Raw genomic sequence first — 25,381 nt, forward strand, 5'->3', positions numbered from 1 at the left:
TTTGTTTTAACCAGCTTTAATGGAAGAAATGGTACAATTGAAGGAAAAACCATGAATGGAGAATTCATAAGGGTAATATACAGAAAATCACCCCTATCTGTGGGGAAGGCACCCTAAGGCTCAGTCCCATTATCCGTGTCACTCAGGCTGAGCTTGCCAAAGAGGTACTCTGCCATACTGTCCGCGAGAGCCCCCATCTTGAAGCCCAGAAGCAAGAATCCTTAGCACTTGCATATTTTGTTTTTTGTTTGTTTGTTTGTTTTTTCAGATGGAGTTTCGCTGTTGTTGCCCAGGCTGGAGTGCAACGGCAGGATCTCGGCTCACCACAACCTCCGCGTCTCAGGTTCACGCGATTTTCCTGTCTCAGCCTCCTGAGTAGCTGGGATTACAGGCATGCACCACCATGCCCGGCTAATTTTGTATTTTTAGTAAAGACAGGGTTTCTCCATGTTGGTCAGGCTAGTCTCAAACTCCCGACCTCAGGTGATCCGCCCGCCTCAGCCTCCCAAGTGCTGGGATTACAGGCGTGAGCCACAGCACCCAGCAACCACTAGGATGAATTCCATACCATGCTTTACACCTTACCATGCATATGCACCCACAGATACCATGAACCAAGAGAGCACACCCCACCCGACCCCACCCACCCCACACATCTCACCCCACCCTACCCCATCTCACCCCATCCCATCCCACATGCCCTCCAAGTTTATAATGGGAAGACTAATGTGTTTTCCAGGGGCCCATAAAATACCTTTCCCCTCCACCCCCGCAGATCCTGAGCTGCATGCAGATGGGACAGGGCTGAATGGAGAGACTGCTGGATACCTACTTTAAACCTGCATGGAGATGTGCCCTGATTGCTAAAAGGTGAGAGTGTTGCAGATACGCATCAGCTGGACACCTTTATTGCTTTGAGAACAGATAACTTTATTGCCAACAACGGTAAAACCCAAAGGAGAAAACTGAAGAGAACGTTCTGAAAGGGCAACATGGACGCCCCACCCGGTGGCGCGAGCTGGGGAAGGCACCCCGTGGCTGCGGGGCCTGTCTGGGCTCAGGTGTGTTTCTGGCTGCGGCCGAGGGTGAGCTTGTCAAAGAGGTTCTCTGCCAGGCCTGCTTCCGGGGCCCCCATCTTGCGCAGATTGCTCAGGTAGCCACCCAGCTCTTTGATGGTCTTGGCCTGCTGGTTCAGGAGGTGGTTCTCCAGGAAGTCGCAGAGCTGGGGGTCGCCGTTCTCCTTGGCCAGCTGGTGCAGCTCCAGGAGGCTCTGGTTGACGTTCTTCTCCAGGTGGAAGGCGCACTCCATGGCCTTGAGCCCGCTCTCCCAGCCTTGGCACTCTGGCTTCCTGATGTCGCGAAGGTAGATGCGGCCACCGCGCAGGTTCTGCAGCCTCAGCAGCTCCTGGGCGTGCTCCCTCTTCTCGTGCCACTGGCGCAAGAAATAGCGGCTGAAGCTCTCCAGGGCCACGTCGTCCCGGTTGAAGTAGAAGGCCATGGACAGGTACACATAGGAGGCATGGACCTCCAGGTTGACGTTGATGTTGACGGCGACCTCGCAGCTGAGGTGGTAGTTCTGGCGCACCTGTGACAGCAGGCCCAGGGCGGGCAGCGCCGGCGCGGGGAGCAGGCGGGGTAAAGCGATGTGTTCGCGGGGGTCCCGGAGGGGGCGGCGGCATCAGCATGGGCAGTGGCGGCTGCAGCGGGTGCCTTGGAGCACCACCATGGTGGACGACGGCGGCGACCAGTGGAGGGCGGGGACCTCCGGACCAGGCGGTGGTGGTTGCCACAGGGTCTGCCAAGGGACCGGAAGTGGGCTGTGGGGACCTGTATGGGTGGAGGGGCGCACGCCGTCTGGCAGGTGGTGGTGGTGGCGAGGGGGAGCACGCTGAGTTCCGTGGGCAGCCCGGGGAACTAGGCACCGTCAGTCCTCTGCGCGATGTCAATTCTGCAGTAACTTTTCTAGTGTCCAAGGACTTTTTCGTCTGTCCCCTGATTATTCCCCTCTATGACAGCTTGTTCTCATTTTATAAACCTCTTGTCTTTCTTAAACTCTGAGAGTGTGGTCTGGTAACGTTTTCCTCTGTTTCCTGTATTATATCCTTTTTTCTCTCCTCCGGAATTAGTTTTATTTGTGCATCTTCCTCACTTTCCTTAAATATCTGGAAAACGTTTGTCCATTCATGATTGGAATCAAGGACTGGGTTAGCCTCGGTGATGAGCATGGATCGAATGCATAGTTGTGAGTCTGGGTGACCAATAGGATTCTCCCATGAACAGGAGGGTGGAGTATGTCAATTAGGGAGTGCTCATCTCCTTTGGAGATAAAGGTATAGAGCTCCCAGGCAGAGTAGGAACTATTCCAAATGCCCAAAGCATGGCATTTCTCTGGCATTGGAAAACTTTAGTGGATCTGTCTTCTAGGTAAATGTCAGCTTCCCTTTAAATGCTCATCCATGTCTGCTGCACCCTGAAGTTTAATTCTCTCTGCAGGAGAGATGTCTCCACATGACAGGGAATGTGATTTCAGATATGTTTTCAGGATCAAAGCTTAAACACCAGAGTAAAGACTCTGTTTTTAAAATTTACCTGGAAAAGTCCTCTATGTTCATGGTTTTAGGTACTTAATAACTAATCCCCGTGTCTTCCCTGCTGAATTTGAAACCAATTAGTAGACACAGGACTCAGCTCACTGAAGAGCAAGCTTAGGTCTGTAGCAAAATGAACTTGCTAGTACTTTTCAAATCTTCCAATTAGAGAAACTCACTGTGGCAGAGTGACTTCGTCAAAGTTTATTTGTTTTCATCTTGGTCCACGAGTAACCATATATTTTTAGCTATCCTTGTGATTTGATGGGGTCTTGTACTGATTTCTGACTATTGGAATATGAAAATAACTGGTGTATGGCCAAATAAGGCCTAGTTTATAGGACACACCCTGTGCAATCCATGTCTCAAGAAGAGGAGCAGACTCTACAATATCACTTATCCACTTTGGAGAAGGAGCCTGGAACTTTGGATAACATATGGACAATGTCCCCTCATCACTGTCACCACCAACCTGCACTACACCTTGATAAAAACAGAAAAATAAAAATTTACTTTAAAAGCTAAGGAGATTTGGAACATTGTTACAGGAGATAGCCTCTCCTGACTAATCAAATTAGCTAGTCAAAGAAGTTACTGGGTAACCACAGGCTGTACCCACAGGGTCCTGTAGGCTTATGGCACTGGAGTGAATTCCAGAACACACCCTCTCAGTGGGAAGGCAGATGAGGAAAAGGAGAGGTTTAGATAGCTCTGGGTCATCACACTTTCTTCCTTTTGCTTACTGCACTATATATCAGCATTCAACTATAAGAGCACACACACACACACACACACATATATTTCAATCCTTCTCCTTTTTTTCCTTCTGGAGAGTGAAATGTAAAATCCCTCATTGGCCAGCGTGGCAGGTTACCTCTGTAATCTCAGCACTTTGGGAGGCCAAGGCAGGCAGATTGCTGGAACCTAGGAGTTCAAGTCCAGCCTGGGCAACATGGCAAAACCCACTCTCTACAAAAAAAAAAAAAAAAAAAAAAAAAGGCATGGTGGCGCACACCTATAGTCCCAGCTACTCAGGAAACTGAGGTGGAAGAATTGCCTGAGCCCAAGAAGTTGAGGCTGCAGTGAGCTCCCACCACTGCATTCCAGCCTGGGCGACAGGAGTGAGAGACTTGGTCTCCAAAAGGAAAAGAAAAAACAAAAATCCCTCATGGACTCTTGAGGATCAAGGAAAAATGTTTTCCTTCTGCCTCAATGTCCTGGAATAAAATCAGGCTGGTCCTTGGGTACCTAACCTTAAGCCAGGAACACAAAGCACAGGGGCAGAGATCATGACTATCTGACCCCAGAAGCAGTCAGCTGTGGTGAGGAAGGTGGGACATGTAATGATATAAAGCACTCCTGGAGCCACATACCTGGAATCTGTGTTTGGGTGGAACAGTTCCCCAGATAAGGGGAATGCTAGTTCCAGAACTGGTGGTGGGAGGCTAAGCAGGTGGTACCACAGATAGTAGCATTCAGTCTTCCCTACTAAGCCATGAGGTCTGCAGAGTTAGGAGGTTCCCACGTCTGTCTTTGTTTCCCACACTACACCATGCCAGCGCTTAGCATGTTCTTCTCCTTTGGAAAGGAGTGTAGTGAGGAAGAAGCAACAAAAGTGGGCTAGGAAAGCAAAGGAACAAATTGTTGGAGGTATCTGTGGGAGTGGAAGTGGCGTCAACTCCCAACTACAAATGTGAAATGCCTTTGGGCAGCAAGCTGCCTCAATGCTCTGTGTGAGGCCTAGGGTTCAGGGGCATGGCCACAATGAGCACTGGTTAATAAAGGTGTCTAGGAAGCCAGTCTCAGCTCTGTCACCAGAGAAGTAGATGATTTAATGAGTCTGTACCAGACTAGATGATTTCCAAAATTCTTGGGAATCCTCACAATTTTGTGAGGTAGGAATTGTTTTTGTTATTGTACCCATGATAAATCTGTGATACTAAATATAAAGCCCTTGCCCAAGACGATACAGAATTCAAGAATTCAATGTCAGGGCTGATGCTCAACTAGAACTGTGGGACCACAGTCAAGTTTTCAATGAAATGCTGTTTAATTAGGTTGCTGGGTCATGTAATTTCTCATGGCCTCTCTCTGCTTTAGTGAGAACAAAGACATGTGGAGAGAATCAGTAAGTAGCTGCTGTGATTCCACAGCAGCATAAACTACCTCCCTCTCTTGCCAAGTGGTCCTGGGACAGCCCTTTCCTCTGGCAAGGTCAAGTTTCTCCTACGCAACTTCACAGAACAAATACCCCTTGTTCAATTTCTACTGGGAAATGAGTTTAAGTAAATTGTTTTTAAAAATGTGAGGCTATAGTATGAGATAGAACAAACCTTTTCCTCAGGAGGCTGTCAAGCCTTTCTTCATGGATGGGATGAGGAGTTTAGGCTTTTTATCTCTCCGCTGATGTGCTGATCCCTACTTTAGGATTGTGATTAATTTAAGTACTGTGTGTCTACATTTTGGGTGACATTTCTTTATAAAGTGTTGGTCTCCCACCCTTGTGCAATGGGGATAATCAGCATTCAACTATAGGAGTACAGCTGATGCTTGGATTGCCTTTCCTGGTAGGATTAAAATACATTTTATTTAGCACTGTACTCCTTCTCCAAAACTCTTGTTCCTTGGTCAGTTTTCTGAATAACTGGTGCTATCTGTGTCTGATTATTTCTAACTTGACTGTAATTATGTGACTTCTCATGAAGATGTTCTTCCTTCCTCCATCTCTTAACAGTTTGCTGCACAGAAATCCCAAATAATTATTTACTGGTTATAGACACCCCTTTGGCTTATGTAGACCAGCAATTCTCAAACGCAATCCATAAGTCTCCCCACTGAATCTTTGAGTCTGTTGGTGCAGGGTGGGGGTGATATGAAAGACAATTCTCAGGGTCCACATTCTTCATTTAATGTTCAACAAGAGAATCAGCTTCATTTCATCCAGAAACTAGCACACAGAGCAATGGGAATCATCAATGATCCTAAATGCTCTCCTGATAGTTATTTTAGGATTGAGTCCGTGTGCTTCAAAACTCAAATGCTTTCATTGCATGTTTTATTCTAGAAGGATTTCAAATGGATGACTCTGTCACTCGTGGTAGGTGACAGTGATTCTTTCATGCAAAGTTCTAGTCTAGCAGTGGCCCTAGTGCCTCTTTACTGCTTCTCAAATCACCCATTTTATCGAATGAAGAGTGTGGAAGAGGAGTGATATGGTTTGGTTCTGTGTCCCCACCGAAATTTAATCTCAAATTGTAATCCCCACATGTTGAGGGAGGGACATGGTGGGAGTGATTGGATCATGGGAGCAGTTTCCCCCATTCTGTTCTTGTGATAATGAGGGAGTTCTCACAAGATCTGATGGTTGTAAAAGTGACAATTTCACTTGCACTTTCTCTCTCTCCTGCTCATGTAAGATGTGCCCTGTTTCCCCTTTGCCTTCTGCCATGATTTTAAGTTTCCTGAGGTTTCCCCAGCCATGCACAACTGTGAGTCAATTAAACCTCTTTTGTTTATAAATTACTCATTCTCAGGCAGTTTCTTTATAGCAGTGTGAGAATGGACTAATATGGATTACTGGTACTGTCAGAGTGGGGTACTGCTATAAAGATATCCTGAAAATGTGGAAGCAACTTTGGAACTGAGTAACAGGCAGAGGTTGGAACACTTTGGAGGGCTCAGAAGAAGACAGGAAGATGTTGGAAAGTTTGGAACTGCCTAGAGACTTGTTGAATGGTCTTGATCAAAATGCTGATAGTGATATGGACAATGAAGTCCAGGCTGAGGTAGAAAAGAAAAACCCATTTTCTGGGGAGAAATTAAAGCTGGCTGCACAAATTTGGATACGTAACAAGGAGCCACACGTTAATAGCCAAGACAATGGGGAAAATGTCTCCAGTGCATGTCAGAGATCTTCACAACAGCCCCTCCCATCATAGGCCCAGAAGCCTAAAGGGGAAAAATCGTTTCATGAGCAGGGCCCAGGGCCCTGCTTCTCTGTGCAGCCTCAGGGCATGATGCCCTTCATTCCAGCTGATCCAGCTCCAGCTGCGCCTAAAAGAGGTCAAGGTACAGTTCAGGCAGTTGCTTCAGACGGTGCAAGCCCCAAGCCTTGGCGGTTTCCACGTGGTGTTGGGCCTGCGGGAGCACAGAATACAAGAGGTGAGCTTTGGGAGCCTCTGCCTAAACTTCATAGGATGTGTGGAAATGACTGGTGTCCAGGCAGAAGTCTGCTGCAGGGGTGAATCCCTCATGAAGAACTCTACTGAGGCAATACAAAGGGGAAATGTGGGTTTGGAGCCCACGCACAGAGTCCCCACTGGGACACTGCCTAGTGGAGCAGTGAGAAGAGGGCCACCATTGTCCAGACCTCGGAAGGGTAGCTCCATCATCAGCTTGTACTGTGCACCTGGAAAAGCTGCAGGCACTCAACGCCAGCCTATGAAAACAGCTGCGGAGCTGTGCCCTGCAGAGCCACAGGGGCAGAGCTGCCCAAGAGCGTGGAAGCCCACTCCTTGCATCAGCGTGCTCTGGATGTGAGACATGGTGTCAAAGGAGATTTTGGAGCTTTAAGATTTAATGACTGCCTGGGCACGTTTTGGACTTGCATGGGGCCTCTGGCCCCTTTGTTTTGGCCAATTTTTTTCCACTTGCATGGGAAAATTTACCCAATGCTTGCACCCCCATTGTATCTTGAAAATAACTAGCTTCCTTTTGATTTTACAGGCTCTTAGGCGAAAGGGACTTGCCTTGTCTCAGATGAGACTTCAGGCTTGGACTTTTGAGTAAATGCTGGAAAGAGTTAAGACTTTGGTGGACCGTTGGGAAGGCATGATTGGTTTTGCAATGTGAAAAGGACATGAGATTTGGGAGGGTCCAGGGGCCCGGTGATGTGGTTTGGCTCTGTGTCCTTGCCCAAATCTCATCTCAAATTGTAATTCCCACGTGTTGAGGGTGGGAGCTGGTGGGAGTTATTGGTTCATGGGGGCAGTTTCCCCAATGCTGTTCTCATGACAGTGAAGGAGTTCTCATGAGATCTGATGGTTTTAAAAGTGGCAGTTTCCCCTGCACTCTCTCTCTACTCTGTGTGTAAGATGTGCCTTGCTTCCTCTTCAGCTTACGCCATGATTGTAAGTTTCCTGGAGCCTCCCCAGCCATGCAGAACTGTGAGTCAATTAAACCTCTTTTGTTTATAAATTACCCAGTCTCAGGTAGTGTCTTTATAGCAGTGTGAGAATGGACTAATACAAAGAGCCACAGGAGGAAACTGAGCAGCAGACATCTTGGTGGTGGGGCTTGCTCTCCATAAACATGCCACACCTTTTTTGCATCCTCTAAGGCAGGAATTGGTCACTAAAATGATGGATGGAACAAGGGTATCCTCCAAAGACATAAGGGTACAATGTGAATTTTTAAGAGGAATAATATTGCCAATTTCTTGTAACCTTTGGCTGTCAAATTATACATGGCACATGTCCCAATCTTTGGGCTGTAGACTCTGGTAGAGAGAGGATGTGGTCAGCAAGGCATTTTCAGAGTTATTGCAGGTAGGTTGCAAATCCATATTTTCACTGAGCCTTGTCTGGGGTCTGAATGATGGCTCACAATTAACTGCTATTTTCATAAGCATATAGATGCTCTTGTGATGAAGAACATACAAATTTATTTAAAAATTCCTTGCAGACAGCTACCCGTACACTGTTGGTCTACCCTGGGGTCAGCTGAAGAGAGTTCCTGCACTCTCTGCTCAAGGGTTTTCTCTGTCCCATAAGGGAATAATGCTCACACCTTGGAGGTCAACCCTCAAGAGAAGAGTAACAGAAGTTTGCACATCAATACTCCAGGTTCTTTGCCTTGGATGGGACACTTCTGAGATGTGTGCCCGACTCATTCTATGACTCTCCAGTGGTATTGAGCCCCAGTTTTTCGCAGCAACCATGTGGTTGCCTATTGCTTGTTCTTACAAACGTTATGTCCTGTGTTATCATGACAGTGATTAACAATATATAATTTTGAGCGGATGGGATGATAGGCTCTAAACAGTGTGTAAAGGATGAGATAATCAAGGGCATGTATGAAAGTACATCTTTCAAGGGACTTTGGACCCACATGCTAAAAGTGAGTCACATTATTGATTAATATACCAGATGCTAAGTATCAACTGCACCCACCCCCCTGCCATCAATCGTCACCATCAAGAAGTGCCACAGAATTCAAACTTCTGGTCTGGGGCTTTCACAGGAAAATGTGACATGACTGAATCTTCACAGAGAGGAGAAGAGAGGAAGGGGATGGTGCTGATAATGGTTGAGGGCCTGAGTTATATTGTCTCTGGGGAGGGAACAGATATTTACATGGGAGAAAAGATCTTGAGGGTATAGAGAAGCATATCACATTTTATCAGTTGGGTCTGTTAATTATGTTTACAGTTAAGAAGCAAACACATTTCCTAGACTCTTTCATTTTAATAAATAGGTATTCAATTATATTTTGTTATTTCCAAACTCAGTGTTAATTTTCTTACTCATTGATACTGGTAAACCTGTGGCTTTGTAGAACATGGTAAGGATTAAGTGGCCATCAACTTCATCTTACATTGGTTGTTTTAGAAAAGAAAAGCTTGTAAAGTTACATCTTTTCTAAGTGGGCTGGGAATCATTGCTTCTCATCTGTTTCTGGAGTCTTAATTGCTAGAAGCAACGTTATGAATAAAGTTAACCTTGGAAAATAAATTTGAATCCTTTTTCATATTGTCAGTTAACAATTCAAAGAATTGGAAAAACAGGTTTTCTTTATATAAAACAAATCTACATATTTTCTTAGTTTCTTCAACTCTCTCTGGAAGCTGTTTTTGTGTGCAATAAAATATTTATGTATTTTTCTGTTGATGTATTATCTTATCAGGAGTGGTAAATATTTCCTTAAGGTTAAGTCATTCAACAAAGATGATATTTAAATATTGGAAAAAGTTACGAGGGAAGCCACTGGAATCTATTTTAAATATAGTATAAGATAAACTCACTTCTTTTGAAAGCTACTAGTGTGAGGAAGAATAAACTAAAATTAATTCTCAGTTTATTTTGGCTATTATACAAAAAAGACCTACTGAATTTTAAACTTCATATTAAACTCAGTAACAAATGTAAAACATCTATAAGCAATGGTTTTTGCAATACTTGTGTGTTGAAACTATGTTTGTGTATAATGATCTTCTGTGTTTTACCTAAATTACATTTTGGGAACATGAATTGTTTCTTAATTATGAAAATTTCACAACATATAATAAATTCCCATGTTTCCTTCTCACAGCTTCAACAATTACTAACTCAGGTCGATCTTTCTCCCCTTCTACCTGATATATTATTTTGAAGAAAATCTAGGACATTGTACCATTTCATTCATAAATATTTCATGACACATTTCTCAAAGTGAGAATTTTTATAGTAAAAATTATCATGCTGCTATTGTTTTTCAAATTATGAATTTGTGATCATAAAGGCAAAATAATTACTTTCAAAGGTGAAAACTTTGCTGTCAGAAAGAGTGTCTGGCCAGGCGCGGTGGCTCATGCCTGTAATCCTAGCACTTTGGGAGGCCGAGGCGGGCAGATCATCTGAGGTCAGGAGTTTGAGACCATCCTGGCCAACATGGTGAAACCCCATCTCTATTAAAAATACAAATAACAAAAATTAGCCGCGAGTGGTATCGTGCACCTGTGCCTGTAATCCCAGCTACCTGGGAGGCTAAGGCAGGAGAATCGCTGGAACCCAGGAGGCAGAGGATGCAGGATGCAGTGAGCTGAGATTGCACCACTGCACTCCAGCCTGAGCGACAGAGCAAGACTCCATCTCAAACAAACAAACAAACAAAAAACAACAAGAAGAAGAGGAAAAGAAAGAAAGTCTGTATTTTATTCTGGGTAAATGGTTTTTGTTGAGAGAATGCTTTATGTCAACTAGCAGTTATGTGAGACACAGCTTTAAAGAGCAAAGCACTGCATTCAGCAGAGGATCACAAGTTATGCTTTCTTCCATTTTGATTAGAAAAATAAAATGGCAGAGTTACATACAAGACAACATGGAACTACTAAAGTACTTTTACAAGTTGCTTTTATGTTTGATTTGTTAAGGAAAAACAAAAAGAACTTGAAGATTCCCTTTGTAAATATGAAGAAGGTGACTTGTGAAACTAATCTAGCCATAAATTGATCCCAGGAATACTGGTTCTTCGGAGATTCCTATTGCTGTTCCAAGAGTACAAGTCCTATATAAAGGAGTGCTTCCTAATGGTTATGGATTTGTGAAAAATGTACCATAAAAAGTTCAGCTCTTTATTTTTCATGAAATGGGTATCCTATGGCATACTTTCTAGAAATATCATGATTGGCAACGCTATTTAGTCATTATACTTAAGTATTTGATGCATTTTTTTCTACATGAAGTTTATGGATATATTAAGTTTGAACCCTATGAAATTCCTAATTTGTCAGTTTATTTTTCAGCAGTGAAGTCCCTTTAGCGTTTCCTGCTTAGCAAGTGTACTAGTGAAGATCACCGTTGAAATTTATCTTGGGATGACTTATTTCTTGATTTCTTTGAAGGATACAGTGTGGAATGTAGAATTCTTCATCAACAGTATTTTTCTTTAAGCACATTGAATATGTCATCTTCCTACCTCTAGGCCTCTGGTATAGTTTGAATATATGTCCCTGCAAAATCTCACTAACCTTTGCCCCAGTAACCTGTGCAGCCTCAGGACACTGCTCCCTGCATGCAGGCTGCTCCAGCTCCAGCCTCAGCTCAGATAACCCCGGACACAGCTCCAGATGCTGCTTCAGAGGGTGCAAGTCATAAGCCTTGGTGACTTCCATGTGGCATTAAGCCTATAGGTGTGCAGAGTGCAAGAGTGAAGGACGCTTGGCAGCCTCCACCTAGATTTCAGAGAATGAATGGAAAAGCCTGAGTGTCCAGGCAGAAGTCTGCTGCAGTGGCACAGCAGTGCAGAGGGGAGATGTGACATAGGAGCCCATGCACAGAGTACCCACTGGGGCACTGCCTAGTGGATCTGTGGAAAGGGCACACCATCTTCCAGACCCCAGAATGGTGGAGCCACAGGCAGCTTGAACCTTGTGCCTGGAAAAGCCACAGGCACGTAACAAGCTGTGAAAGCAACCATGGGTCCTGAATCCTGCAAAGCCACAGGAGTGGAGCTCTCAAAGGCCATAGGAGCCCATCCCCTGCACCACTGGGACCTGGATGCACAATATATAGTATAAGGAGACTATTTTGAAGCTCTTAAGATTTAGTGACTTCCCTGCTGGGTTTTGAACTTGCATGGGGCCTGTAGGCCCTTTCCTTTGGCCGATTTCTCCATTTTGGAATGGGAGTGCTTACACAATGCCTATACCGTCAGTATATATTGGAAGTAAACAACTTGTTTTGATTTTACAAGCTCATAGGAGGAAGGAGATGAGTCTCAAATAAGATTTTGGACTTTCATTTGGGACTTTTAATTGAGTTGATATCAGCTGGAAGGAGTTAAGACTTTGGGGGGCTGTTGGGAAGTTATTATTGTATTTTGCAATGTAAGAAGAAAATAAGATTTGAGGGGCCGGGGCAGAATGATATAGCTTAAATATATGTCCCCACAAAATCTCATGTTGAATTATAATTCCCAGTGGTACATGTGGGGCCTGGTGGGAGGTGTTTTGGTCATGGGGGTGGATCCCTCATGGCTTGCTGCTGTCCTTGCAATAGTGAGTAAGTTCTCATGAGATCTCATTGTTGTAAAGTGTGATGCCTCCCCCAACCCTCTCTCGCACCTTTTCTGGCCATATGACATGCCTACTTCCAGTTTGTCTTCTGCCATGAGCTAAAGGTCCCTGAGGCCTCTCCAGAAGCCAAACAAATGCCAGTGCCATCCTTGTCCAGTCTGCAGAACCATCAGCCAATTAAACATCTTTTTAAATAAATTACCCAGCCTCTGATATCCCTTTATAGCAATGAAAACAGACTAATACATCCTCCATACTTTCTTTTGAGAAATCAGCTCTTAATATTATTGATCATCCTGTGTATGTGAAGTGTAATTCTATTTTGCCGCTTTCAGGATTTTTTCATTGTCTTGTCTTTTTTACCTTTTGTTTATAGTGTCTTGGTGGGGATATCTCTGATTTTTCCCTACATGGAATCTATTGGATGTGTAAATCAACATATTTCATCATATTTAATAAGATATTGACTGTTCTTTCCTCAAATATCCTTTATATCCCTTCATATTCCCCTTTTTATCTCTTTCCAGAACTCCCTTTATGTATGCTTTGGTACACTGGATGGTTTCCACAAGTATTCTGAGCCTCGTTAATTTTACTTCATTCTTTTTTTTCTTCCAGATTCTGAGGCTAGATAATCTTAACTGACCTTTCTTGGAGATGGATAATTCTCTCTACTTCTTATTCAGATTTGCTATTGACTCCCTCTACTGAAATTTTCATTCCAATTTTTATACTTTTCCATTCCAGAATTTCTATTTTGTTCCTTTTTTATCATTTCTATTTTCTTATTGTTATTATGTATTTGATGAGACATCATTCTCATGGTTTTCTTTTCTTCTTTCTAAATGATGTTCTTTAATATTTCAAAGAGTTGATTTAAAATATTTGCTTAGTAAATCCACTGACTAGATTTCCTCTGAGACAGTTTCTATTGATTTCTTCTTTCTCATGTATGGGCAATACTTTTTGTTTTCTGATATGATTTATATTCTTTTGTTGAAAACTGGACATGTTTAACATTATTCAGTGGCAATTCTAGAAATCATATTCTCCCTCAGCCCATTTGCTATTATCTAAATGCCCTCCAAAATTTATGTGTTGAAACTTAATTGTCAATGTGATAGTATTAAGAAATGAGGCCTTTAGGATGTTACTAAGTCATGAGGGTAGATTCTTCATCACTGGTACTAGTGACCTTATAAAAGCACTGGAGGGAACTAGTCCTTTTATTCTTCCATCTTTCTGCTATGTGAAGGCATAGAGTTCATCCATTTTACCATTTTTTGCTCCTTCTGCCACGTGAGGACACAGTAAGAAGATCCTTACTAGATGCCTAATTCTGGAGCCTTGATCTTGGACTTCCCAGCTTCTAGAAATATAAGAAATACATTTCTGGTTTTCATAAATTATCTGCTCTGTGGATGTTTGATATAGCAGCATGAACAGACTGAGACTCCAACGCTTGTTTTTGTTATTTGTTCCAGTTGTTGTTTGCTGGTTTAGTGACTTTGTTGAACTCATTTTGTAACATCTGTATTCTTTGTCCTGTGTGACCACTGACATCTCATTCCTGTTATTGTAGTGGTCAGCTTGTGATTTGAAAGAGTTCTTATCTAGAACCACCCCTCCTCAACAAAACAAAACAAGAAACAATCTCTTAGTTTTCACAGATGGGCTCTTTGCGCATATTAGAACACACTTGCCTTTGGGAGGCCGAGGCGGGCAGGTCACAAGGTCAGGAGTTCGAGACCAGCCTGGCCAACATGGCGAAACCCCATCTCTACAAAAAATAGAAAAAAAATTAGTGGGGTGTTTTGTCGGGTGCCTGTAATCCCAGCTACTCAGGGGGCTGAGGCAGGAGAATCACTTGAACCCAGGAGGCAGGTGAAACTCTGTCTCAAAAAAGAAAAAAAAAACACTTTTAATTTTCAGCTTGGCAGTATACAACACAGCCATAACCTTCACTTCCTGCTTGAAGGTAACCTGAAGGTCAGACAGAGGTGAGAGTTTAGAACTTTCTCAAATATTTTTGGAGCATGCATGCAAACTTGCATATGTGCTTGCCCTTCCAGATTCCCAGCACTACATAGGAGCTTTAGAAAGCCCTTATTCTCTTCATTCCTAAGCCTTTCCTCCAAAGCTCTTCAGTTTGTCTATTGCTTGCCCCAACTGTGATCCATTTTCTAGGCAGAAGCAGCTAGTACATTTACATGTAAATGTTTTCGACAAATACTCCAAGATGTTTACCTTCAGCCTTGGAAAATCCCAAGGTTAGTGAAATAGATGTAACTCCTTTGAGCTGGTACTTCAGAGAGCAATAACAATCAAAATTATTTAAGAATAAGATCTGCTCTGTTTCTTCTGGTAGTAGGCACATATACCTGGAATGTGGGCTGTTGTCTTCCAAGATGTTACTCAGAGGTTGTAATGGTTAATTTTATGTGCCAACTTGACTTGGTTACAAGGCACCCAGATATGTGATTAAGCATTATTTCTGAGTGTGTCTGTGAGGGTGTTTCTGAAAAAGATTTGCATTTGAATTGGTGGAATAAGTAAAGCAGATGGTCTTCTCCAGTGTGGGTGTGCATCATCTAAATACTTAAAGGAGTGGACAGAACAAAAACTTGGAGGAAAGTTGCATTTGCCCTCTGCCTGATTGCTTGAGCTGATTATGGACTTCTGTCCTCAGTGCTCCTGGTTCGTAAGACCTCAGACTTGGACTGGTACCTACACCATTGGTTCTCTGGCTCTCATGTCTTCAAACTGTAACAGATTTCCTGGGTCTCCAGCTTGCAGATGACAGATCATGGAACTTCTCAGCCTCAATGACAGTGTGAGCCAATGCCTATTGGTTCTGCTTCTCCAAAGAATCTGGACTAGTAGAGATTTTATTACTGAGAGTGGTTCTAGAGAAACAAAATTTTAAGAATGACTTCTAAATTGGTTCTGGGGTTTCTAGAATTGACTCTATAATCTAATTAGATATAAAGACACTTCTGAATCTATTTCCTAGTAAAGAAAGCACAGATACTCCATGGCATAGCCTGGTAATAGAGACATGAAAAATTTTCTGCGTTGTATACATCTAATAAAACACTTAATCAAGGAGCTGGGTATCTGTGTATATACGATACTTTCAAATGTTTTTGAAAGCTAACGAATAATGTTGGTTGGTTCCCCCTAATGTCACTGGACAAAGTAGTGAAAGAAAAGGATGAGCTCAAAGATTTGAATTCTCAGCTCATGTACTGTGTAAAGGACGTGAAGGCCCCTATGTGTGCCCTGAAGGAGAAACTTAATCTCTTGTAGCTGCAGGACTGAGATTACTGAAAATCAAACACAGTAGTCTCATCCTTTGACTTGCTGAATGCAAGTTGAACTCCTAGCCTCACAGAGTGTGCACTATTGCAGTGAGGGCATTAATGGGGAAAAATTAGATCCTATAAGTTGGGATGGAGGACATGTGGGTAGAGCCTGATGAAGCTGGGTACTCTGAGCCCCTTGATTCTGATGAATCATCTTTGTCAGTGAAGAGGTCTCCCCACACCCAGTGGAAGTAGTCTCTCCAACCTCAGCAGAAGTGACATACTCACCCCCAGTGTCAATGGCATCCCCAACCACAGTAACATCAGCTCATCCATCCTCTTCTTTCTCAATCTGAGGGGATTAACCCTGAATTGGCTGAAGAAACTATAATGGCCTCTCTTGAGGCAGTTGCCATGCTAGACAATGCTAATTCTCTTCGGGCTCTACCTCCATCACTTATCTTTGCTTCTAGACCTGTAACTAGACTCAAGTCCCAGAAGCCCATAAAGGTGAGGTACAAATTGTGACCCCTGAAGAGGTGTGATACAATCAAAGTAACTATTTGAATTTTCTAATTTATACAGACATAATCGGGGAAGCAGCTGTGGGAATAGATACTAAGAATGTAGGATAATAATGGAAGGAACATAAAATTTGACCAGGTTAAACTTATTGCTATGAGCTCAAAAAGCAGTGATTCTACATTTAATGTAGCAGCTCATAGAGTTATAAGGGACTTTAATAGTTTCGTTGGTTAGTTAGCTGAAAAATGAACCAAAATGTGGCCCAGAGTGAGCAAATTGGAAATTCCTGTCTTGCCTCGTTTTAATGTAGAGGAAAGGATTTAAAGACTTATGGAGATTGGAATGTTATAGTGGATTTGTCACTTAAAACCAACTCACCCACACTGGGGATGTCCAGAAGACATACCTTTTAACTGTAGGGAAGTTTTAATTTTTTTTCCTGTCAGTGTGATAATTTGAAGCTACAATACAAACTGGTAATAGACATTAACAGGAAAAAAGGCATACAAATTTATTAATGTGCATATGGGCACAGGAATCACACAAACTATGAGGCTCAAAGGGGAGTTCAGATGATTTGTTTTTATATCATCCTGAGGTTACAGAAAGAATAGGGGCTGGGGCTCTGCAAAATAGGTTATGGGAGAGGAAGAAAGGCACAGGGTGAAGGCAATCCTGTTATACAGATGATTCCTCACAGGTAGCAGTCCTCATAAATAATAGATGACAACTTATGGTTGACTTAATATTCCCTAGATCTGTAAAAGAAGGAGGGCTTCAGAGAAAGACTGGCTGTTTATTTAATTATGGTAGATTTTTCTCTATAGATACAAATCTCCTCCATGAAAGACAACCTTTCGGGGCTATTTCTGCCTGCAGGCCCTCTGAATAGCCATCTCAAAATATGTTAAATAAGTACATTTTGGGGTGAAATATTTTTGGTTTTCTTTACACTAATACTGTGAGAATTTTTTGTGAGGAGAGCCACAGCATACTTAAAGAACTCCATGATTACTCTTCTCTTTAGGCCATACCTTACAGTGGGAACTGCAGTCACTGAATTGGAAACCTAAATGCAGTGGGAATAATTGGATCACAGGATGTCAGGGGCCAAGTGGCAGTACTCCACTTCCAAAGGAAAGGTATGCATTGTTACCACAATGGACAGCAGAGTCAAAGCCACAATCACAATAATCTGGTTTGCACAGGACTGTGGTGTTGACTAATTGATCATGGCACTTTTATAAGTGAAATAAGAAGACTATCAAATTATTACTTAATCTAAGCAGAAAAGTTACAGGTCAGATGAACAAAAGCTTAACATAAATCATAAAAACAGAGGGTCAGATCAATCAATTTCTAGACCTGAGCCAGTTTACAGATCCAGGACCCCTTGAATGAAGGGCCAAGTTTCCTTGAGAAATGACCTCTGTACGTTACAAAATATTTGTGCTTTTAATTTTTCTCCCTGCCTTCCCCAAAGAGATCTATGACCTTTTACCAGGGTGATTATGTATTGAGGAAAAGGAAATAACAAGACTTTTCTCGGACTATTGAACACTGGCTCTGAATTAGCACTAGTTCCAGGCGACCCAAAGTGTCACTGTGGCCCAACAGCCAGAGTAGGGGCTTATGGAGCCTAGATGATCAATGGACTTTTAGCTCAGGTCCATCTCACAGTGAGATCAGCGGTCTCTGAATCCATCAGGTGGTGGTTTCCTCATTTTCAGAATACATAATTGAGGTAGACATACTCGGCAGCTTGCAGAATCCCCACTTTCGTTCCCTGACCTGTGAAGTGAGGGCCACTATGATGGGAAAGCTGCAGTAGAAGCCCCTAGAAATGCCTCTGCTGAGGAAAACAGTAAACCCCAAGCAATACTGCATTCCTGAGGGATTGCAGAGACTAGTGCCGCCATCAACGACTTCAAAGAAGCAGAGATGGTGATTTCCACCACATGCCCATTCAACTTCCCTCCTTTGTGTGTGCAGAACACAGAAAGATTGTGGAGAAAAACAATATTATCATAAGCTTAAAAAGCAATGGTTTTAAAATCCAATTGCAGCTGCTCTACCAGATGTTGTTTCATTGCATCACCAAATTAGCATATCCCCTGGTCCCTGATATGCAGCTATTGATCTAGCAAATGTTCCTTTCTCCATCCCTGTTGTTGACCTAAAAGGAAGAGCCTGAGGCACAAAATATAATTTAAAGACTTTACTTGAGCCAAAGTGAGTACAGCTTCCTGGAAGACTGAGACCCAAGTAACCTTGGATAGGAGTTCTGTATGGCTTTTGTTACAAGCAGATTCTTAAAGGCAAGAAAGGGGGATAGGGAGCGGGCTGATACAAAATTGTTTGTCAGGGATTCTTATTGGTTCACAGAAATAACATTGATTTGTGATTGGCTATATGTTGTTAATCTATAGGGCATGGCTGATAGTGTCTGGTACAGCATTGTTAGGTTAATTTGTAGCTACTAGTGGTAATAAAGCAGTTTCATGAATGAATACCTATCTCAAGAGAAAATGTAGGATGTGATTACTATCTCATTTTATTGCCTCTTTTACATTCCTCCAATAAAATTCATTATCTTTCTTCACTGTCCATATGTCCCACCAGAAGCAGCATGATTTCCGCTGGCAAGGCCAGCAATATATCTTCACTGTCCCAAATCAAGGGTATATCAACTCTTCAGCCCTATATTGTAATTTCATTCTTAGGGCTCTTGATTGCCTTTCCCTTCCACAGTATATCACACAGGTCCTTTACGTTGATGAAATTATGGTCATTGGACCTAGTGAGCACTAAGTAGCAACTACTGTAGATTTATTGGTAAGACATTTGTGTGCTAGTGAGTGGGAAATAAATCTGATAAAAATTTAGTGTCTTTTTACCTCAGTGAAATTTCTAAGATTACAGTGGTGTGGAACATGGAGATATCCCTTCTAAGGTGAACAGTAAGTTGTTTCATCTGGCCCCTCCTACAACCAAAAGAGAGGCACAATGCCTAGTAGTCCTCCTTGGATTTGGGAAGCAATAAACTCTTCATTTGGGTGCGTAATTTCAGCTCATTTACTGATTGGCCTGAAAAGCTGCTAATTTTGAGTGGGGAGAAGGTTCTGCAGTAGGTCCACACTGCTCTACAAGCCTCTCTGCTCTTGGGCCATATGATCCAGCAGATCCAATGGTGCTTGGTATCAGTATCAGATAAAAATGCTGTTTGGAGCCTTTGGCAGACCTCTATAGATGAATCACAAAGAAGGCCCTTAGATTTTTGAAATATCCCCTGCCATCCTCTGTAGATGCCTACTCTTCTTTTGAAAACAGCTCTTGGCCTGCTACTGGGCTTTAGTGGATACTGAATGCTTAACCATGGGCCACCAAGTGACCATGCAACCTGAAGTGCCCTTCACAACCGGGTGTTGTTTAACTCACCAAAAAAAAAGTTGGGTGTGCCCAGTAGTACAAGGTGCAGAATCCTGTGAATTAAGCTACTGTCTGGGTAAGTGGGGAGAGTATATATCCATGTATGCTGATAACTCCGTAAAATAAATGTATATAAGGATACACAGAAATCTCCCCCTCAAAAAAACAGGGACAGGAAGAAGCCTTCATAATATATAATTTTATATGTTTTATTTCTGAACATTGTGGATATATTACTTCTCCTGACACTTAAAGAAATTCATTACTCCTGGGAAGTCAACAAGAACAGGTAACCTTTTCTAGAATCCTGGCTATGAATTACAGCATGAGATAGCAGCCAGTTAGAGATGCAGACAAGGTTTATGGACTTGTGTGTTTAGTGAACATGGAGGGTGAAATTGGTCATTAAGGGCTGGATGCAACAGAGAGAACACAGACTCTGGGTCTGAACACCTGGAAGGGTCATGTACACACACACACACACACACACACACACACAATGCACAAACCTGCCATTTATTTATTAAAAAGATATGAAGAGACCCATTCCACAGGTCTGTTGCTTAAATAAAATCTCCTATGGCATGTGGAACAAGGAATTGAGATGACAGCAGAGCAGAAATAATGCAAAAACATTACTTCTTTCTGAAGCCAGGTGATTCTGACTCCATCACCTACTAACTATAAGGTTTCAGATAGTGACGCTACTCTGAAACCATTTTCTCGATGTAAAATAGGGAAGATCCATGTCTCACAGGGTTGTTGTGAGAAGGACACAGGCAATGTCTGGAAAGCACCTGAAATGGTACCTAATGTAACATGCACTTGACAAATACTTGCTATGTAAAAGCAGGGAAAAATATGCATTTATTTTTTTCTTTTTTGGAACTTTATTGCAGTATACATGACAAAAATTATGTATATATATTCAAGGTATATAATGTGATGTGTTGATATATGTATACATTGTAAATGATTACCAAAATCAACCCAATTAGCACATCCATTACCTCACATAGTTGCTTTTTAGTGGTGAGGACACTTAATATATACTCTCTTAACTTTCTGGGATAGAATACATTATTATTAACTATAGTCACCATGCTGTAAATTGGTTCTTCAGAACTTTTTCAACTTACAACATGTGTGTACCCTTTGAGCAGAAAAATGCCTTCTCCTTACAGTCTTTTTATATCAGATGAATCATAACAAATAGAATATCTACAAAGTAGCTTAAGTAGCAAGATTAACTGCTGTTATTTATCAGGAACCCTGGGGCATATTAAATGCCAGAGTTTATACTTCTGACTCAATTATGACAGGGCTGTACATTGGGTTCTGCAACTCTCTTGGCCTTGTCCTCATGGATACAAAGTGGCTGCTTCTGCACCTAGATCACATCTCCATACCAGCATTCAATGAGGATGACAAGGATGGGGTAAAATTATTATTTTCACAAAGTGCTGTCATTTTATCAGGAAGTAAAATTTTATTAGAAATCCATGTTATTTCTATTTATGTATTTGGTGAGAACTCATTCATCTGGCAAACTCTAGCAGCAGGAAATACTAGGAAAACAAATATCTTGAAAGAGAAAAATATTTTCATGATTCATTTTGACTAGTTATTATTTATCCCAAGACACTGGCAACCATGACTCTTTTTTTTCTTTTTTTTTTTTTTTTGAGACAGAGTCTTGCTCTGTCACCCAGGCTGGAGTGCAGTGGTGCAATCTCGGCTTACTGCAAGCTCTGCCTCCCAGGTTCACGCCATTCTCCTGCCTCAGCCTCCCAAGTAGCTGGGACTACAGGCGCCTGCCACCATGCCCAGGTAATTGTTTTGTATTTTTAGCAGAGACGGGGTTTCACCGTGTTAGCCAGGATGGTCTCAATCTCCTGACCTCGTGATCTACCTGCCTTCGCCTCCTAAAGTGCTGGGATTAAAGGCGTGAGCCACCGTGCCTGGCCACACCATGACTCTTAAAAATTCAATGTTCTCTTACTAAGGAAGAAAGTATAGAATGGCTTTTGTGTCAGTAATCGATAGTGTCTGTCATAATATCTTTTCTGAGTTAATTGATTAAATCATGAGCATATTAGATTAGATAATTCAGGCAATTGCTTTCTGCCAAAGAGTGGTGGTGGTAGAAAATGTATGAGAAAGCTGCATTAAGCATTTTGGACAGCAAAAGACAGTTGAAATTTAAAAAATATCCGGTGAATATTTTTAGGTAAATTTAGGGTCTGTTCCTACAGATACTAAATATTTTAGTCTTTGCATGTCATATAGTCTCTGTCTCATCTACTAACTCCGACTTTGCAGTTAATACCCAGCAATGGGCAATATATAAATAAATTGGCATGGCTCTGTTTCAATAAAACTTTATTATAAAGACATGGTTGGCTGGATTTGGCTTATAGGCTATAGTTTGACAATCCATGGTATAAGACAGACCAGTTTGTGATAAAACAAAATGGACAAAATTGTGTCTGTGTCTGTGTGCATGTGTGTGTGTCTGTATGCAAAATCATGGAAATGAGAGGATTCCAATTCACTTTAAATATTTTCAAATTCAATAATGTTGAAGTTACACTAAACTTTTGTTATGTTTGATCCAATACTTGCATGAGGGTATGACTTAGTGAGTTTAAACAGCAACATCAGTATTATTTTCCAGCTCCCCAAGTGTCTGCTCAGGCTGCCACAACAAAATACCATAAAGTGTATGGCTTAACAGAAACTTATTTCTCACAGCTCTGGAGGCTGGAAGTACGAGACCAGGGTAATTGCATGGTTTCTGGTGACAGCTGTCTGATTTGCAAATGATCAACTTCTTACTGTGTGCTCAAATGGCACGGCAGAGAGGGAGAGAGAGAAAGAGCATGCTCTCTGGCGTCTTTTCTTGTAAAGATTATCAGAAAAAAGGCTCCTTCCTCACGACCTCACCTCATCTAAACCTAATTATATCTTGAAGACACCTGTAGTGTGAAGGGTCCCAATCAGATTACTAAAGGGTTTATTTCTGCTGCCCAAACCTTGAAGGCCAGGCCATGAGCCAAGGCCATGTTGCCCAGCCAGAGAGCAGGTGTCCCTGAGAACCCAAACATTCCAGACAGTATCTGAGAACCTACCAAGAAAAAGTCTCATCGCTTAAACACAGTAAGCAAGGAGCCAGAAAATTAGCTTAAAAGTACTTTAAAAATAATAAGCGGTGCAGATCTCTAAAGCTGTCCTGCTGTTGTCCCGGAGTGCCTCCTATGTGAATCCTAGTAATCTCATCTACTCGCCAAGCTGGACTTCTCCAAGTCATTTCTTAATCTCTTGGCTCACTCCCAGTTTGGGGGAAGGTATTTCTATATGATTCCAGGATTTTCTCCTTACAGCCCCATCTTCAAATACTATCACCTTGGAAGATAGTGCTTCAATGTATGATTTGGAGGGTACATGAACATTCAGTTGATAGCATTCTGCCCCTGGGGCCCTGAAATTCATGCCCTTCATGCATGCAAAATCCATGCTTTCCAACCTCCCAAAACAACCCTTATTTGTTTGAGGACCAAAACTGCCTTTGTAGAACTAACAAATTAGCCACAAGATTAGAAATTATGGCTCAGGAGTCATGTAGTCAGAGGTCACAAGGTTCATAACCTCCCCAACTTCTTCTGTAGATAGCATCACTATTGTAAAACCTAAGATTGGTGTTCAAGACCCTTTATTCTGTTGGACCAGCTGGTTCCACCTGGACTGGTAAACTGGCTTAACTGGTCTTGTGATCTGACCTAGGAACTGACTTAGCACAAGAGGACAGCCTCAATCCCCTATGATTTAATCCTTGACCCTATTAATGAGGATGCCCCCTCCTCTAGCCCCCACCCACCAAATTATCATTTAAAAACCCTAGTCTCCAAATTTAGGGGGGAGATTTACTTGAGTAATAAATCCCTGACTTCTGTGTGGCTGACCCTACACTAATAAAACTATTCCTTTCCTGCAATACTGCTGTTTCACTAAATGGGCTCTATCTGTGCAGTGGGCAAGAAGAACCAGTTGGGCGATTACAGTAGTACAGCCACTCCCTCGGTGTTCTCTTCAAACATGGATTCTTATTTTTTGCAGTATTGATAGGCCAAGACATACCCATCACATTGGGAGTTGGGGCTTTCACATAAATTTTTGGAGGACACAGACATTCAGAACATAACATCAGGTGATGTAAATTACAGCCATGTTTAAAAACCAAGCTGCTAAAGAGTGCTTCTTAAAATTAAGAGTGCATATTGATCACCTCGAGTCCTGTTAAAATGCAGATTCTCATACTGTAGGTCTGAGTTGTGGCTTGAGATTTTGAATTGCTAATAGGCTGTCAGTTGAGATTGATGCTGTTGGTACACAGACCACACTTTGAGCAGCAAGATGTTCTGGTTTTCAATGCCTGGGATGCCCGGGTCCTGCCCCAAAGACTTATTTATTTCATGTGGGATGTGGCCTTGGCATTGAGATTTTCAAAAGCTCTGCTGCATTCTAATATGCAGCAAGGCTCAAGAACCTCTATGCCAAAACTCATGATGATGTACTGATTCTAGTTATGTTATCAGTAGCCTTAATGTGTTCCCTTTTGCTCATTCTTCCCCCAAGCCCCACCCAGCCATTCCTCTGCTTTTCAGGTCCAAACATCCAGATGAAGGTGGGGATCAAGGTGAGCACTTCATCCTGTTGCTCTTATCCATCTCTGAGGAGTGGGAGGCAGTTCTGGATGGAAACAGGAGGCTCAGGCAACCTGGGATTGATTGGGAAGAACAAGCACAATATTCTAGGGGCAAATTCAAGGGAAAGCTGGTTGAGATAGAATGAGGAGGGGGAATACAATGAAAAAGTTATCACAGCAAAGCCTGTCTCCAGTCTTGGCCCTGAGTGTGGGACAGTAAAAACAGCCATGTACCGCCCTGAGTCCTCGTGGCACCTGACAACCAAACCAGCTTCTAAGGGTTTTTCCTTCTCAGTATGCAAGGCGACCTGGTTAGCAGAAATGCAAGAATGACCCCCAGTGGCAAAGTATAGAAGTGAAGTATTTTCCCCAAAGCATAAACGAAGCAAGGGAACTTAAAAGTAGAGCATAATAATGGTGAGAGTGATAAATCATGGCTACCACATAATGAACATACAGTGTGCCAGGCACTACTCTAAGCGATTTACATATATTAGCTTATTTAATCTCAACAAGCCAATGATGTTAATGCTTTTATTATCCCCATATTACATAGGGAGAAACTGAGGCACAGCACAGTTAAATAACTTGCCCGTTTACCCAAGATGAGTGGATAAGCTGGGATTTAAACCAAGGCAACCTGAGGTTAAGAAAACATTACACCAAATTTTCTCTCCAAAAATTAAAAAGACCCCTCAGTCGATTTAAAGTTTGAAACATTCAAAAATAGATACTTGCTCTGTTCTTTCTCATATTTACAGGAGAACAGTCAATGGACATATATATTTCAATAGGTAATACCTGAGGCAAAGTCAGACAGTGCAGCAGTCCTTACAGCAGGCAGAGAAAAAGATACAGTGAGAAAACCAAGTCTGACTAAGACACATAAAGAGGCAACAGCATTTTCTAGAAACTGAACTCAAAGTGCCAGAATTATAATTTTTAAGAAAAGTGTTAAAGTGCAATTATGGGGAAATGTGGAAAATAATTACTACATGACTAAACTTGTTTGTATTTTAATAAATTTTCAATGCAATCTGCTAGCTTTAACAAGATA

At 42.2% G+C, this 25,381-nt stretch overlaps 1 protein-coding gene across 1 annotated transcript; it reads right to left on the minus strand.

The window, feature by feature from the left end:
- Positions 1–1,057: 1,057 nt before the first annotated feature.
- LOC129476040 (ferritin heavy polypeptide-like 17) lies at positions 1,058–1,627 on the minus strand (the record flags this gene model as incomplete). The annotated part of the gene is made up of 1 exon (XM_063634579.1): positions 1,058–1,627. A coding segment is annotated over one exon (570 nt), but the record flags the coding sequence as incomplete, so codon positions are not given.
- Positions 1,628–25,381: the final 23,754 nt, after the last annotated feature.

Source organism: Symphalangus syndactylus, chromosome X (assembly GCF_028878055.3).
Source record: "Symphalangus syndactylus isolate Jambi chromosome X, NHGRI_mSymSyn1-v2.1_pri, whole genome shotgun sequence".
Lineage (NCBI taxonomy): Eukaryota > Metazoa > Chordata > Mammalia > Primates > Hylobatidae > Symphalangus > Symphalangus syndactylus.